Source organism: Megalobrama amblycephala, linkage group LG1, assembly GCF_018812025.1.
Source record: "Megalobrama amblycephala isolate DHTTF-2021 linkage group LG1, ASM1881202v1, whole genome shotgun sequence".
Taxonomy (NCBI): domain Eukaryota; kingdom Metazoa; phylum Chordata; class Actinopteri; order Cypriniformes; family Xenocyprididae; genus Megalobrama; species Megalobrama amblycephala.
In genome coordinates this window covers 34,860,437-34,879,118 of record NC_063044.1, presented here as the reverse complement: position 1 = coordinate 34,879,118, position 18,682 = coordinate 34,860,437, and the positions used below count along the sequence as shown (strand labels likewise).

Here is an 18,682-nt window from a genome sequence, read left to right as displayed (position 1 = left end):
CACTGTCTTGAGAGACTCATTACAATATTGTCAAAAGATACAAAATGGATATCGAATCAATTACATATAAAAGCATCACATCTAAATGAAGCTGCGGGTACCTCTCTAACCCCAGCTAACTGCATAGAATATTGACTGGAAGTCTTCACCAGGCTGGTCCGACGAGGGCTACTAGAAAAACCCGACCCCGAACGTCCCCTGGACTTTTGCTGGGTTGAGGACTTTCCGCAACTATCAGGTGGATAAAATTTCTTCCATTAGTCTTAGATTGTTAGCCAGAATTCAATATCAACTAGACCCAAATAAAAAAATAAAAAAAAAAGTAAAATAACATAACCATCAGATGTATCACACAAATAGACAAATTAAACAACTATATATCATTTGATAACCCTAAACAACACAATCCTTCAAAGTCTCAATCTCTCCATCTGTGCTGCAGCAGCAGGATGATGTAATCAGTTTCAGTCTTTCTGTGGACTTTCCCTTGCGTTGCTAAGCACTGAGGTGCGTGCTCCGTCCTTGGTTCTGGCTCTTGATCAGTTGAAGCAAACATTGGGCTTTTAAGCCACCAGTTGAGTTTACTCATTCTCTTCGTTGACCCTCCTTAATGGACACTTCCTTTCCAGAGGTCACAATCAGGCGTCACACAGGAAGAAGAACTGGTTCAATGAATATACCACATATAATCTCCTGATTACATCTACTCGTACTGAACCTAGACATGGAGAAGATATAACGGACACAAAGAAAAAACGGACAACAAAACAAAACAACATTGTCGTTTTTCACATTATTAACAATACATTTGCACTCAGATTAGTAGGATGAATTTCAGCAATCAACAGCACGGCTTTGACCTGTGAATGAAAACCCTGAAATGTTTTTCTTAGAGACAACATATATTTCCACATCACCCCGTCCAGTCCTCCTTGGGGCAACAAAACCTGAGAAAATTCATTTGATTTGGTGTGAGGGTTATCCAGGGCTGTTCAGACCATGATATTCCTTTATCTGGCAATATCATACATGATTTAATTTAATTGTTATAATATTTCCTTTGTTGATTAAATGAGTAAATAATTTCTTATTTTTACACAGTAATATAAATTCCTCTACCTAGATAACACTCATCCCACCTTCAACATGTTAACAATCACAAGACATTACATTATACATTCAGAACAGAATCAGTTCATTCAGTGGAATCCATCATGACATGCTGGAAAGAAAAGTAAAGTTAGATGTGGGGTAAACAGGACAAGATTGCTTGTTCTGCTTTCCCAAGAAATTTTCCCCTGCGCAGGTGTGGCATTGTTTCATTCTGCCACAATAACCCAGGTCAGGATTATTAGCCAAATTCATCCATGACCATTATTTCATTAGGCATAATTCATATAATGTGCCCATTTTAGAAAATTTGAATACAGCTGTTTATGGCATTTTTCTTCACCATGGTGCACCATCACTCACACACACACACACACACACACACACACACACACACACACACACACACACACACACACACACTTTCACACTTTTATGTCTCTGGCCAGAGTATAATTTTTTTTGTTTTTGTCACTGCATATGCAAACAGTGAATTGAATGGGGAATATATATTGTTCCCATTCAGTCGGTCACGTTCGACGTACGTCGGACAGACCGACGAATAGGAATCTCGCCAGAGAGGCCAATCTACTTCGAGTGTAACTAAACGAGCCAATGCACATTGGCATGCAATCATATGCATCAGCTGCTTGCCTCGCAGCGCGGGTATATAATGAGCAGCAGGTGCGTTGCATCTTCAGCTTTTCGCTTCGGAGCCAAACTTCTGCAACAAGCTGAAGAAAACTACTGGAAGCACGAGTGTGAACGAGCCAGCTCTTCGAGACGTCTCTTGGTTGCGGTGCAGGCGGACAGCGCAGCAGCGGGGCCGATTTCTCCTTTGTTTTTCCTTTTTGCCTTTTTTATTTGAGCAAAAAGCTGTAGTCAGCGTGAAGGCCATTCTCACGGCTGGTGAAACGGTGCGCCTAGAGCGCTAAAAAGCTGTTATTACAGCTGGTAAGAGAGCGCCTTCAAGGAGAGTGCACACGACAGGCTGCACATTTCCCTGTCTGTGCTGCAGCGGCCTTTCCCCTGCGTGCTTCAGCACCTAAAAGAGTCAGTCCTTGAAAGAGCTTACACGAGTAGTTCGCGTCTTTTTAAAGATGTCGTTCTACTTGTGTGTTTCTGGATGCGGTCGTTACCTGGCGCCTCGGGATGGTCACCAACGCTGTATCGCGTGCTTGGGCTTAAGGCACGCTGAGGCGGCGTTTGTGGACGAGTCATGTACCCATTGTGGGAAGATGACCGTCGCGGAGTTGCGGTCGAGACTCCACTTTCTGCAAAGGGGTGGAGTCCCGGTCCCGGCGCCTCGTTCCAATCCTCCTCAGAGGGTTGCTTCGGGCGGTGGGACCGGTGACTTGAGGATTACGGTGAGCGCGTTTCCTTCGGGGAACCAACCCCCTAGGAACCCTCACCCCTCTTGCGCTCCGCAGCCAGTAGAGCTGCCGGGGAGCGCGGTGGACCACCCCAGAGGTGTGTACCATCCGTATCCTTCGGAGCTCCCCAAGACGACCGGATGTCGATCGCTGCATCGGAGGGTGAGCCTGACGCTTCTGGGGATGAGGATTCGGCGCAGTTGCCCCCTTCGGGTGTGGTTTCTGTGCCCGATTCGGACCCGGAAATGATGGCTATGCTTTCCCGGGCCGCCAACAGGGTCGGGCTCGTGTGGAATCCTCCACCGTGTCCCGAGCCCTCGAGGTTGGATGATTGGTATCTCGGGGTGGCAAGGGCTGGTTCTCAGCCCCCACCCCAGTGCCTTTCTTCCCGGAAGTGCATGAAGAGCTCACTGGCACGTGGACGGCACCTTTTACTGCCCGAAGCCGTGTCGGTGGGTCCTCCTCCCTCACCACCCTTGATGGTGGAGCGGCTAAGGGTTATACGCGCATACCCCCTGTGGAACGGGCCGTTGCTATGCAACTGTGCCCTAACTCCACCTGGCGGGGGGAGCCGTCTCTCCCTTCCCGGGCCTGTAAGTACTCGTCGGATCTTACCGGCAAGGCTTATCAGGCCTGTGGGGAAGCCGCTTCCGCCTTACACGCTATGGCGTTGTTGCAGGTCCATCAGGCTAAGGCACTGATGGACCTGCACGAGGGTGGTCATGATCCGCAAGTTCTGCAAGAACTTCGTGCCGCGACGGACCTCGCGCTTCGTGCGACGAAGGTTACGGCGCGGTCAGTGGGTCGTGCGATGTCCACTTTGGTGGTCCAGGAACGCCATCTCTGGCTGTGTCTCGCGGACATGAGGGATACCGACAAAGTCAGGTTTCTTAATTCCCCCGTGTCCCAGACCGGCCTTTTCGGCGACGCGGTTGAGAACTTTGCCCAACAGTTCTCGGCTGTACAAAAGCAGTCTGAGGCCATCAGCCACATCCTGCCGAGGCGGTCAGCTGCTGCACCTCCACCGCCGGCGGCACCTCAGACTGCCCGTCGCCGAGGGCGCCCCCCTGCAGCCGCCCCCGCTCCCACGCCCCAGCAGCAGCAGCCTACATCCAAGCGGCGTCGTGGAGCCGGTCGCGGGCGGGGTGCCCAGCCCGTCCAGCCACCCCCTAAGAAGAAGGGTGGCAAGGCCAAGTCCAAGCGGCCCTAGGACGGGCGACCCGGAGATGGATGGGACTGCTCTTCAGGAGGTGGTGACCGCACCGCTCCTTCCCCCGGAGGAGGGCCGGGTGGAGAATCCTTTGTTTCCCTTTTTTGTTCCGCCGCTGGCTCAACGGCCAGCGGTACCCAAATTTTCAATAAAAGAGCAGTTTCCTCTATCTCCGGGTCTGAAGAGGGCTCGGAGAGCAGTGGGAGGGCTAGAACCTCACCACTCTCATCCACCTCTTCTGTCGCCAGCGGACAGCAGCGAGCAGCAGGTAGGCAAAACCTCGACTGCTCCCTCTGTCCACCCGTGGAAGCAGGTAAGTGTTGCACAGCACACTGTGACCCCGCTTCGGGCCGCCTCACACAGAGAGCCCCCCGGGCCGCGTCCCTGCGTTCCACCTCGCTGCCCCGCGGCGGGTACGCCGGTGGTCCCCTTGGTGCCGCTTGTGCGGTCTCTGAGAGCCTGGCTAGCGCTCCCCAGTCCGTCTCGCTGGCTCCTTCGGACCATCAGGCTCGGCTATGCGATTCAGTTCGCCCGGCGCCCCCCAAGTTCAGGGGCATCCTCTTCACTTCAGTGAAAGATGCCGATGCCCCTGTCTTGCGTGCGGAGATCGCAGTCCTACTGGCGAAGGACGCGATAGAGCCGGTCCCTCCAGCCGATTTGAGGTCAGGGTTCTACAGCCCCTACTTCATTGTACCCAAGAAAAGCGGCGGGTTACGACCGATCTTGGACCTGCGAGTTTTGAATCGGAGCCTCCACAAGCTACCATTCAAAATGCTCACGCAGAAACGCATTTTCAAGTGCATCCCTCCCCGAGATTGGTTTGCAGCGATCGACCTGAAGGACGTGTACTTCCATGTTTCGATCCTTCCGCGACACAGGCCATTCCTGAGATTCGCGTTCGAAGGTCGAACATACCAGTACAGAGTCCTACCCTTCGGGCTGGCCCTGTCTCCCCGCGTCTTCACGAAAGTCGTGGAGGGAGCCCTTGTTCCCATGAGAGAACGGGGTGTTCGCATTCTCAACTATCTAGACGACTGGCTTATTCTAGCACAGTCTCGGGATCAGTTGTGCGAACACAGGGACTTGGTGCTCAGTCACCTCAGCCAGTTGGGGCTTCAGGTCAACTGGGAAAAGAGCAAACTCGCCCCAGTGCAGAGGATCTCTTTTCTCGGTATGGAGTTGGATTCGGTCGAACAGATAGCACGCCTCACAGAGGAACGTGCTCAGTCGGTGTTGAACTGCCTGAATACGTTCAACGGCAGGACAGCGGTCCCACTGAAGTTCTTTCAGAGGCTCCTGGGGCATATGGCGGCTGCAGCGGCTGTAACACCGCTCGGTCTGCTTCATATGAGACCGCTTCAGCACTGGCTTCATGGCCGAGTCCCGAGATGGGCGTGGCAACGCGGCACGTTCCGGGTGCCAGTCACTCAGGAGTGCCGCCTAACCTTCAGTCCGTGGTCGGACCCTTTGTTTCTTCGGGCAGGAGTGCCCCTAGAACAAGTGTCCCGGCATGCTGTGGTTTTCACAGATGCTTCTGCCACCGGCTGGGGTGCCACGTACAACGGGCATGCAGTCTCAGGGGTTTGGACGGGACCCCATCTGCATTGGCACATCAATTGCCTCGAGTTGCTGGCAGTACGCCTTGCTCTGAGCCGCCTCAAAGGCCTGCTTCAGGGCAAGCATGTACTGGTCCGTACGGACAACACTGCGACCGTTGCGTACATCAACCGTCAAGGTGGTCTACGCTCCCGTCGCATGTCGCAACTCGCCCGCCATCTCCTCCTGTGGAGTCGGAAGCATCTGAGGTCGCTTCGCGCCATTCATGTCCCCGGTGTGCTCAACCGTGTGGCCGACGAGCTATCACGAGCTGCGCTGCCAGGAGAGTGGCGACTCCACCCCCAGGTGGTTCAGCTGATCTGGAGAGAGTTCGGAGAGGCTCAGGTAGACCTGTTTGCCTCACCAGAAACCTCCCACTGCCAGTTGTTTTACTCTCTGACCGAAGGGACACTCGGGACAGATGCACTGGCTCACAGCTGGCCCCGGGGCCCGCGCAAATATGCGTTTCCCCCAGTGAGCCTACTTGCACAGACCCTGTGCAAAGTCAGGGAGGACGAGGAGCAGGTCTTGTTAGTTGCGCCTTACTGGCCCAACCGGACCTGGTTCCCAGAACTCTCACTCCTCGCGACAGCCCCTCCCTGGCCCATCCCTCTGAGGAAGGACCTCCTCTCTCAGAGACGGGGCACTCTTTGGCACCCGCGTCCAGACCTCTGGAAACTCCATGTCTGGTCCCTGGACGGGACGCGGATGTTCTAGGTGACTTACCCCCTGAGGTACTTAACACCATCACTTCGGCACGTGCACTGTCTACGAGACGTGCTTACGCCTCGAAGTGGAACCTGTTCGTCGAGTGGTGTTCTTCTCGCCGAGAAGACCCCCGAAGATGCTCGATCGGAGTCGTGCTTTCCTTCTTGCAGCAAGGGTTGGAGCGTAGGCTGTCCCCCTCCACCCTCAAAGTCCATACTGCTGCCATATCCGCTTACCACGACCACATAGATGGCAAATCTGTTGGTCAGCACGACCTGGTCGTCAGGTTCCTTAGGGGGGCGAGACGGTTAAATCCTCCTCGTCCCCCCTCCATACCCTCTTGGGACCTTACTCTGGTGCTCAGAGCACTCCAGATCGCTCCCTTTGAGCCTTTGCTGTCAGCAGACTTAAAGATTCTCTCTATGAAGACTTTGCTGCTGGTGGCATTGGCCTCCATCAAGAGGGTAGGGGACCTGCAGTCATTTTCGGTCGACGAATCGTGCCTAGAGTTCGGGCCGGGTGACAGCCACATGGCACTGAGACCCGGCCTGGCTATGTGCCCAAGGTTCCTACCACTCCCTTCAGGGACCAGGTAGTGAGCCTGCAAGCGCTGCCCTCGGAGGAGGCAGACCCAGCCCTGGCTTTGCTCTGTCCAGTTCGCACCTTGCGACTGTACATAGACAGAACTCAAAGCTTCAGGACCTCAGACCAGCTCTTTGTCTGTTACAGAGGCCAGCAGAAGGGAAAGGCTGTCTCCAAGCAGAGGATGGCCCACTGGATAGTGGATGCCATCGCCCTGGCTTATCAAGCTCAGGGCGTGCCCTGCCCGCTCAGGTTGCATGCTCACTCCACGAGAGGTGTAGCATCCTCCTGGGCGCTGGCTCGTGGCGCCTCGCTAACAGACATTTGTAGAGCTGCGGGCTGGGCGACACCTAACACGTTCGCTAGATACTATAGCCTTCGTGTCGAGCCGGTCTCCTCCCGTGTTCTCGCCACAGGTCAGAGGCACGGAGAGGCCCCGGCTTAGTGTCGGCTTGCTGCGCTACATGCGCGTTCTATTCTCCAGAGAGTCCCTTCGGGCAGACCCTGTTGAGTCCTCCGGTTACCCCTCGGCAGCCGACGTGGCGGAGCGTCTGGCGCCAGGCCTATACTCCGTTGTATCCTTGAGAACCGGATTTAGGCTGGGTTCCATATGTGTGACCCTACGGGGATCCCATATGGCTTTTTCCACGGCTGCTCCTAAACGAAGCCCGTGTCTTTCCCTCTGGGAGAACCCATCTCTCACCGAGTGGAGTCACCCCAGTTCTTCCATATGTTGTACAACCTACAAGGTTAATCCATATGTACTTATCCATATAACTCCTTCGGGGAAGGATATGGCTTCCGCAGCGTTCCTTATCGCATGTAAGGCTACGCTTTCCCAGCGTTATCCAATTGTCGCACTGAGTGGGTTTTGGGAACAACAGTGATCGACCCTCTCTGCGTGAGCCTGGTCCCACCGTCCTTAGGCAAGGGGGTTCAGGTGGCTCACGACAGAGCGCTGGAAGAGGGCAGCTCCTGTGGCGCTTTGGTAGGGATTCCTATTCGTCGGTCTGTCCGACGTACGTCGAACGTGACCGACTGAATGGGAACGTCTCGGTTACATAGGTAACCCTCGTTCCCTGAAGGAGGGAACGGAGACGTACGTCCCGTCGCCACAGGCGTTGTCCTGCTGATGCTGCCGCCTGCTGGGTTCGGCTCCTCAGCGAAAACCTGAAGATGCAACGCACCTGCTGCTCATTATATACCCGCGCTGCGAGGCAAGCAGCTGATGCATATGATTGCATGCCAATGTGCATTGCCTTGTTTAGTTACACTCGAAGTAGATTGGCCTCTCTGGCGAGATTCCTATTCGTCGGTCTGTCCGACGTACGTCTCCGTTCCCTCCTTCAGGGAACGAGGGTTACCTATGTAACCGAGACGTTAAGGGTGGAACACCACCGAGTCCAATCGAATAAAACTCTTTCGACGATGTTGGAAATGATGAAACATAGGCACTGTGGCATTCCCCGTGCAACAGTGTCTAGGTTTTTTTTTTTTAAATGATTTAGTCAGTCGACGTTTGTCGCAATAGAATTGATTTTAAACACCGCAAAAACAAACACCAGTTTTGAAGAAATATTATTTTAAGCCTAGGCATGCCACAGTTAAAAGAACAAGTTTCTTAAATATATTTTATCATTCATCTATGTAATAAAAAAAAGTATCCTTTCTACAGTTGCTCATGAGCTGTTCTAATATGTTCTAATAATAAAAAAAACTGGAGATCTCATAATTTTGGATCCATGATTAACCATAATCATAATCTCTGATGACAGCATTTGCAATGAAATATATATTAATTTTAAAAGGTTTGAATTTTTTTTTAATAAAGAATAAATATCTATTAGCCAAGATGGAGTGACTAATATCATATCTCTACCATCCATATTCTATTTAAGAGAATTCTGTAACACACATGTCTGTCCTGAGAGTCGAGTCTAAACTCTCTTCATTGCACAACATTTTCTAACTAAGTCCAAACCCAGTTTAACTGAACATCAGTCAAGCCAACACTTAACTTCCATTTCATAAAGGGTTGGACTGGTGCTTATCGACAGAAAAGTGCAGGAGGTTAACAAAACCAAGAGCTGCTATGAGACTATTATCAATTTGTAAGTTGTGATGACAAATCTAATTTTGAAGCATTCTCTGCAGTGATCACAGTAAAGGCAGTACCTGCATCCACACACGAGGAAGAGAGGGAAGTCCCCCACTCGTAGGGTCAGTTAGTCAGTTGAGCCTGTTTGGCAGTTTCAGTGTCCTTCTTCATCCAGTACGTTGGGTCTCTCAGTCTGTCATGAGGACCAAGTGGAGCATGAGGTTGACTCTGAATGCAGCCGTCTTTCTCTCTCTGCATCATGGCAGGATGTTTCCGTTGTTGTTTCTGCATGAACTCAGTCTTTTCGTCGTTGTTACAACAGAGACACGGAGACTGAAGTAGAAGCAATCCAGTTAAGTATTTATTCACAAGTAGATGAGCACAGAGTGATAACAAGCAGATATAGCGTGATGAGAGATGAATGGGATATAATACTGTCCTTTTAAACTTGCAGATGCTGGATGAGAGATGCAATGGAGGGAGACGATGGAGACACTCACACACACAGGTAGGTTTGCACACGGGGAGACCAGGAGACGAAGGAGATGAAGGAGATCGCTGGAGCAGGTAGGTAAGTCGTTTGGGAGTCCTTAAGGTAAGCACACATATGTCGTAGTGCGAACGAGACCGGACAGTGAGTGTGTGTGAGTGTGGTGGCTTTATGGTGCTGGTGATTGCAGAGTTAATGACGTGCAGGTGGCGGTGATTAGAAGGCTGGTGATTGAGTGCGTGGGTACTGCAGTGAGGTGGAACCTGACGTGTCTGTGACAGTCGTCAGCCTTCAGAAGTTTCAGTTTCCCCTTTCAGGGGTTGGGCTGAAGGCTCATCAACCAGGTGCCTGTGTTTCTCTGCAGCCTGGATCTTTGAGTCTCTTTTCCCCCACTGGCATGCACTAATGGCAAATAGCCATTAGTTGAATTTTTTTTTTTAAAGCCTATTTACAATCCATTCACTCTTGTTTGTGTTGGGACAGCTTCTTCTGGAAATTGAACACTCAGAGAATGGCATAAATCAAATTGACCCCACACAAATTGTCATCACAACTGTAAATGAGCAATCTGCTCTGCTTTTACTTATTTTAAGAGTCTCATCCAATTGACAACAGCAGTTCTAGATTTTATTTTAATAAAGCAAGTTCTTCTTTGCAGGAAATAGAGCAAGCAATTTCTTCTTTGCAAAATGCAGAAAAGAGCAAACTAAACTATATTTTTAATTATCTGAACATATAAATAATACTCACAAAATCAAAATCAAACAAAACAAAAAGAAACTTTTCTTTCTTTACCTAAATCAATTTAATTTCAACTTAGTCACTCAATCTCATTCTCATTCAACACAATGCAAAAGTTATTTCCATTAACACTTACTAAAAATCTCTACAATAAATAAAATTTCAAGCTGTCCACCAGGGATTATGAATACATATTTCAGACATCTTCAGATCACTGATAACAGAATATATTAAACCTATATTTTGCTTCATTCAGTTAATATTGTATTATTTATTAATTTCTCTTTTTGACTAGCTTTACATTTCATATATATATAGTATTTTTCCTTAAACTTTAACCTATCTGAGACAATGCATAAAATAATAAAACAAAACTAATCAGCAGAATTATCGAGGTACAATTGTACATATCGTATCACTAAAATTTTGAACACAATACTTTGAAGATAGCAGCACACACACTCGATCTAACACAGCTGGGACAGAACAGAGCAGAACAGGAACTTGTTCAAAACTAACTTCACCTCATCAAAGTGACTTGGAGGAAATAGTGAGTGGCAAATAGCCATTAGTTGAATTTTTTTTTTTAAAGCCTATTTACAATCCAATCCAATCTCCTTTATAAGACGGACATCCACATACAAGAATAATTACTGATGTGCTGCTCTGCTTTGACACCCACTCTGACAAGATCGAGTTATGTAGGACATTTTAAAAGTTATTTAGTATTTTAGGTTTTAGTGCCTTGCAAGGACGTCAATACACAAAAGAATAAGTCATGACCGAATATAACTTCATCTATCAGATAAAACACTCAAAATACTTGTGGTTGACAATTTTTTCCCTTTTCCTCTTAATACAATAAATTCTACAAATTTGCAAAATTTATTTCAAATTTCTCTTGGTTTTAGATTTTACTATATTATTTGCCATTGGATCTCAACTTAATAATTCAGCAAGGCCAGTCTACTGCCCTCAAAATTGCAAAGCCCTTTTTAGAAGTGTCCCTGCCAAAAATTACGAGTTGACAAAACAGACTTTCAATAACTACACACAGTCCACCCAAACAAGGGGAAACAAAAATAGTTTATTGATATCAAACACGCCATACTCGTGACAGAGCGCCCTTTCTTAAAATTCTCTGACCGATTTAAACAGAATTATTAAATTGATAATTCAATATGAACACCAGTTATTTAATATTCAAACAGTCGGCAGATTACGGACTCGTGGTTATTAGTTTCTTTTGTCTGCAGCCGAAAGAAACACCACATCCTTATTAAACAGTCAGACACTGAAAACAGAAGACCAGAAATAAACAGAGGAATTTTGCTCACCTCTATTTAAACCTTGCACTGCATCTTCCAAAGAACCCGAACTGGGCCGAACAGATCCGGGTCACGGCACCAAAACTGATGCAGAAACTTGTGAAAATGAGATCCAGGCAGTAGATAAAGTTGATGGAAAATTATTTATTCATTACAATTAAATTTAGCCTCACACGCAAACTTTAATCGATAATGAAAATACTTAATAAAACCAAAAGGTAAAATAACAACTATAAAGAAGCAGTCAATAGTTAATAATAAAATTTAGAGTATTATAAAATTTAGAGTATTGTATCTAATAGATGAAGATCAAAAAGAGCAATAATTAAGACATTTGCAGATAAGAGAGAGAAGCAGAAGACAAGGAGAGCAAAGGAGGGAAAAAGCTGAATTATCAATGACCCGGTCAGCTTTATACCATGAGCATATAAGGAAATTTACATCCCACTCAAATTGATGTTTTTGTTCTAAAAGAAAAGGTTAATTTCACCCATTACGTCATCTACTGGTCCAGTGTCAAAAATAGTTGTTTTATCCCCTATAGGGAATTTTGCAAAGGTCAGCAGACATATTTTGATCAGATTCAAATGAGCAATAATTCTGAAAAACATCACTTCTGCAGTACTTGGCAGGCGTCCAATGTCTAACCACAAATGTGTCAGCGTGACCTGTCACAGTGGAACACTTTGAAGAACAATTGAACATAACATACTCTTAAATATAAAATAACCATAAGGGTATAATAACAAGTAAATCCTTTGAAAATATGATAAGAATTAATATATAAAGTAGGAGTACATGAATACATGAAAGCAAAAGTAAAACTGATAAATCATAAGCCATAAATGATTAAAATAAATATTAATAAAAATGCATGAATATGAATATTGACCATTTCGGATCCATCACATTCTTACAGTTTGGGGCCCATAAACAGCAGCTTCTGCTTTTAAAGTGGGAACTGCTTCAACTTTCAGTAATAGCCTTTATGCAAAGCCAGCATTGAACTGATTAACAGAGATTCTGGAAGCTGTCATCCATAAAATGTGTAGCACAGACAGCTAAATTAGCATTATAATTGTCAGGAACAGAATTAAACATAAATTTTAAACATTGTTCCCAAAGTCCAGTGTCCCTAGGAAGGCCAAACACAGAAGACTTGTATGCATGCGACATGGCCTCACCCACTTTGTTGCGTGTTCCCGGGGGCAGTGTTTATGTTAATTGCAGGGTTTATGATGTCACCAACCTAGGAAGAAGCTTGTTATATTACAAACCGTTTTTGTAGGCATTAAACTGCCATAACAATATCTCCGTTTGCACTGAACTATCAGCGCTGTAACTTTGCAGATACTGTTTATGCTCAAGCAGAAACATTACACGCTAACTAAAGTTAAAAAAGTGAAATTGCAATGAACCACCCCTCTCTGCTCAAGGCATCTACAATAACATTCTTCGTGCCTGGCATATACTTCAGATCAGAGTCATATGCAGCGAGCTTCTAGCCTGGATGCCAGCCGAACTTAGCCCCGCCCACAACATTTTGAGGTCGGGGAGTTCGGTCTGGACTCGATCCGTAGAGTAGTAATTATGCCCGAACAGAAAATGTTCAGACCAATCACATTGTCAGGGCGATGATTGACAGATTATCACCAGAAACGTAATCAGCCACGTAATCAAAGAGCACTTGCGGAGTTTGATTGACAAGCGATCTAACCAATCAGAACGCCGCAGCCGCTATTTTGTCCGACAAAGCAGTCAGGAGTTAGAAGATTAACATCGGTGGAGTTAAACTTGAAAAATTGTGCATATTGACATCTTTCCGCGTTTGAAACAACATTCATTCTCATGTTCATTCATGTTTATTTGATGCTATAAATGGACTAGTAGGAAGAGATGATCGGTTTATGAGCCTCTTGAGCTGAGGCACTACAGCAATCTGTCACGATCATGGTCACGACACATTAAAGAGCCACAAAACGGTTTTTATTGTTTGAATTTTTTTAATAACTACACAGTTTGAAAGATGGGACTTTGTTTAATATCATAAGTAACCTGCTCTGTCTCGTCTGTTGATGTGTTGTCAGTTTCCTCTTTGCTCCGCGATGTATTTTCCACTCTGTGTGGCGTGACAGCGCCACGGCTTGTCGGACAAAGCAACAGTAACTAAGGGGGGCGAGTCTTTGCGAAAGGTCAATTAGTTTACAACAATGATGGCTGTTGAAGAACTGAGATGTGTAGATTCCGCCATCGCGTCCGTTATAGAAGATATCGACAGCGCATTAATTTTAAAAGAGGAACAGAGGACCGTGATCAAGGCATTTGTCGATGGGAAAGATGTCTTTGCCGTCCTTCCTACGGGATTCGGCAAAAGTTTGATTTATCAGCTGGCCCCGATGGTCGCTAAGAAGAGTTCTGTTGACAACTATGCGTCACTCAACATACGTCACTTACTCTGTAGCTCTGATTGGTTGTAGGTCTATCCAATTGAGGTCTTTCCTGGATCGGTTGAAATACGCCCCCATAATCAAAGCCCAATGGAGCAGTATCAGACTCATATTCTGACTAGAATTGAGTATGACCATGTCAGGCTAGCGAGCTTCACCACCCATTGCTGTTCATGCGCATCCAGTCTGGGTTTGGTCAGAATATAGGTCAAGGGGTTATTATCAGACCATACTATGAAATGACTCCCTTTACCCCGTGGCTAAACTTGTCACAAATGGCCCTCTTTAAAGCCATAAATTCGAGTCTGTGTGCTGGGTAGTTCATCTGAGACTTTCAGAGCGTTTTGTTTGCAAAAGCAACAGGGCATGCAATTTTCTCATCAGGGGGCACCTGAAATAACACAGCTCCTATGCCATCAAATGAAGCGTCAACAGAGAGAATAAAGGGATGACTGAAGTCTGGGTGAGCCAGGGTCACACTGTCTAGAAGTTCTTGCTTTAAAATTTTGAAAGCGGTTTGGCACTCACCAGGTGAAAGCTTCAAAACACTGAGTGGCTTCCTGGAAAGATCTGATCTTCTTTTCTGAAGGGGTTATTCCATCTGCTTCTAGGAGATTGACAGTCTGGATATCACTTATCACCTTAACTTTTTTCTAGGTCAGTTCGTACATCATGCTCAGTGACAACATGTACTAACTTAACAGATCTCCAGAGAAACATGCACTTCTTAGGCGCTAGCTTTAAGTTGTGTTTAAACAGGCGTGAGAAAACCAGCTCTAGTCTGTCAAGAGCTACCTGCTCACTTGGAGCAAAAACCATCAGATCGTCCAAGTAGCAGAGAAGGCTAGTGAAATTTTCATCACAAAAGATGGACATCATCCTCATAAAGGTTGCTGGACTGTTGGTCAAACCCTGAGGTAGACGATTATACTCGTGGAGGCTGAAAGGAGAGGAAAAAGCAGTGTACTTATGCTCTGCAAACAAGGGTTGTGGAAACTCAGTTTTAAAAGTTAGACTGGTATTTCATTTAACAATTTTATTTAACTTTCAAGAAACAGATGTACTTACTGAGGAAGGTTGATTTATCTCAAAACAGAGATAAATCAACCTTCAGATTTTCAAAATGTTGAGAACTTTAAAAAATGCTTTGTAACTGCTTGTTTTATTTTTTAAATTAACACTTTTTAACAGTGTATAAGCATCTAAATTACTAGCTTACATGTGTTTTTGCTTTTATACAGCATCAAAAGGAGTAAGGCTGACCAGACTGATTCCAGTCATCAGAAACAGTGCTCATGATGAACCAGAAACTCCTGATGACAATCTCTCATCCAGAAGGATCGTTCTTCTGGGTGTAACTGGTGTTGGGAAAAGTGCAACTGGAAACACAATACTGAGAGAGAAAGAGTTCAGATCTGAGATGACAACGAATGCAGTAACCTGTGAATGTTTAGAGAAACATGCCACTGTTTCAGGCAGATCTGTGTCAGTAGTTGATACTCCTCCATTCTTTGACACACATATGAAGCCAGAGGAGATAATGACAGAGATAGCAAGATGTGTGTATTTATCCAGTCCTGGACCTCATGCTTTTCTCATTGTTCTCAGAGCAGATGACAGATTCACTGAGCATGAGATGCAGATTTCTCAGAAGATTGAGATGTTGTTTGGTCCGGAGGTGTTAAAATACTCCATCATTCTCTTCACTCATGGAGAACAGTTAGGAAGATCAATAGAGAGAATCATTATGATGTATCCTGCATTAAGTCATCTAGTTGATCAGTGTGGAGGCAGATATCATGTCTTCAACAATAGAGATTACAATAACAGAGAGCAGGTGAATGATATACTGCAGAAGATTGACACAATGATAGAACAGAATGGAGGAGGCACTATAGTAATCAGATCTTCGAAGATGCTTTGAGATTCAGACGAGAGGAAGAAGAGCAGAGACTGATAGAGGAAGAGGAGAGAAAACAACGAGAAAACAGGAGACAAAGAGAAGAGGAGATTGAGAGAGTGAGAAAGAGTCAGAGCAGAAATGGAAGCTCAGAGAAGGTTTGAACTAGCAAGACTTAAGAGAATAGAGAAAAAAGCAGAGAATTAAACAAAAACAAGAGGAGATTGAAAGAGAAATACAGAGAGGAAGCTAAGAGCAGAGAAGGTTTAAAGCAGAGAACTAGAAAACAACAAGACTAAGAATTGAGAGAGTGAGAAAAGAAAATCAGAAGAGATAGAGTATTTAAAAGGTTTTTTTGGTTTGGTGTTTCCGCTTTTAAAAGTTTTTTACCAATGATGTGGTTTGGTGCGCTTTTAAAATTAATGTGGTTTGGTGTTTCTGCTTTTTCTGTTTTTTTTACGATTGGACCTCTCACAACATTTGATTCTGTATATGATGCTATTCAAAATGGAGCTTCTACTGGAACTGCTCTATTTGTTTGTTTAAAAGGTTTTGCTTTTGTAACTGTTGTTTCTGGAGCAATTGGTGGATTTGTTTTTGGAGCTATTGCTGAAGCTCTTGAAGCTGCTTTTGAGGATTCATAGGTGGTGGAGAAAGGAAAAAAATAAGACAACATGAGCTTGAGAGTGAAATAAGTAAGATTAGAGAAAGACGTTCAACAAAGAAAAACGAAAAAGAAGGTTGAGAGATTGTAGAAACTCATAACGTAATAAAGCATAATGTAACAATTGTAATAATAATAAAATATATAATAATTGTAATAATGAATGTAATATTACACTATTAATGTAATAAAATATTCATAATGTAATTTTCACAGAATACCTCGTAATGTAATGTTTGATGTAATAGGTTATTGTATGAGAAATGTATTACATTATGAACACACTGTAGCAACTTATAATGTAGGCTCACTATATATATACTGTATGTTAAATTACTATTATTATTAAGTTAAAAGAAATGTAGGCTTATTTACCTAATTACTAATTTTGTGATTATGACAGGCATCAAGTCGCTTTGACCTAGAAACACATTTGTATGCATTAAATTACAAAAAAGTTTCTGTTTTACGAATTTTGTTATTATTATGCATCTAATAATTGTTAAGAAATAATTTAAATGGCTGTCATAAAAAAATCTTTATAAACTGCAAATATGTAAAATGCATTATGCATTTTAACTTTAAGCATTTTTAATTGCTAATTTTAAACGCTAAGGGCGTTTATACACCTGGCTCAGTTAAAGGGTTTGTTTTGGAACCTAGCACATTTTCTCCCATAGTTTGGTTCATTTAGGCATATGAACATGACAATTGTGCTGTCAGACTGGTCTGTTGTAAGTGAAGTTATTAATGCTGTTTGTGGGCTAACGATAATAATGGCCCAGATCTGGCAGGCTGTAAGAATTTTTTTCAGTTGCCAGACTCGGGATAGAAGTGGGATGAATGATGTCCCAGTATCAACCCAAATACACTGGCCCAAGTCTGGCTGCCAAAACTGCTGGCATTGGGCACAGTCACACTGACAAGAATTGAACACTTGAGTTTGAGTTAATTTGACATTTAAAAAAGTAGCAAAACATCATTATTACAAATTCTTTGTCAAGGATAACACAATAAATTTGCATTAACTTATGTCCATTGTGGTCCTTGGTTTTGTTAACAAGAAATTTTTTCCATGATGACAGTTTTGTTGGCATATATCCTCACTAATGAACTTACATCTAAATTATACAAACAAATCCACATTTATTCAAACCAACCCATCTAAAAACATTATCTTTAATACTAAAACCAATATTATCTATTAAAACCTTAATGTCTATTGGAACTTATTCCACTCCTGTACACCTGTATATTCGAATGTCCTATGACCATACAAAGTCTTCCACCGACATAGATTAAGATCCATTATACTTTGTCTAGTGTAATGAACATGTCTTACATTAACCCGTGAGAAATAAGAATTAAAATACCCTGGGACCCTATTATTAATTATTTTATGTACCATTTTTAGTTTCAGGAATGCTAACCGTCTTTCAATTGGTAACCATCCAAGCTGCTGAAAGTGTGCATTATCCACATGAGTAAAACAATGAAAACCTAAAACTATTCTCAACAATTTATTCTGTGACTTTTGTAACTTCGCCATCCACATGCTGGATAAATCAGTCATCCATGAGCAACACGCATACTCAAGTTGACTTAGTACTTGGCCTGTAGCAAGTACCTTTAAACTTTCATTATTTAAAAAAAAACTAACATATCTAGCCATAAATTTAATTCGAGCATTAACTTTCCCTAAAACTTCCCAGGCCATACTTAAGTTATTATCCAGAACACAACCAAGATAATTTACCAAAGTTCTACTAGTTCACAACTGTCAACTTTGACTACTAAACCATTTGTCTTTCTTAACTTATATTTAAACCCAAAGACAATAGTTTCTGTTTTACCCAGATGTAATAAAAGCTTATTTTCGGACAGCCAGTCCTTCACCTTAACAAGCTCCTCACCTAACTTCTGAATTCTATTAGTCTCCTTATCGGAGACTAACAAAGCAGCATCATCTGCATATAAAAACATATTACACTCACACACCTCTTGTATATCATTTATATATAACAAAAATATAAGAGGGCCAAGTACACTGCCCTGTGGGACTCCATTATTCACATTTTTAGCCTTAGAAAGTATCCCTCCAACTCCAACTTGCTCGGTACTAGCCTGAGTCTGGGTACTAATACTGAGCCAACACTGCAGACATTGGGCCACAATTACGGCAACAAAAATCATACACTTATCCAGTACTGGTCCGGGACTGGGTACTGAAACAGAGCTGACACTGCCAGGAATGGGCCACAATCATTCCTTTACAAAGACTCCTTCCAATTTGTATATAAAAACAGAGCTTTAAATAATTCGTTTTTCCACAAAATGACATTGATACCTTAAAATTACAAAAAATATTTTGTACAGTGTCCTTGCTAGGCTTACATGTCAACTAAATGTCAACTTTACAAAGGATTGGCCCATAA

At 44.4% G+C, this 18,682-nt stretch overlaps 1 protein-coding gene across 1 annotated transcript; it reads left to right on the top strand.

Annotated features, from left to right (window-relative positions):
* The first annotated feature begins 9,222 nt into the window (after positions 1–9,222).
* LOC125266423 (GTPase IMAP family member 9-like) lies at positions 9,223–15,607 on the top strand. The gene is made up of 2 exons (XM_048187081.1): positions 9,223–9,244; positions 14,925–15,607. The coding sequence occupies exons 1-2, from the start codon at positions 9,223–9,225 to the stop codon at positions 15,605–15,607; spliced, it is 705 nt and encodes a 234-aa protein (XP_048043038.1).
* Positions 15,608–18,682: the final 3,075 nt, after the last annotated feature.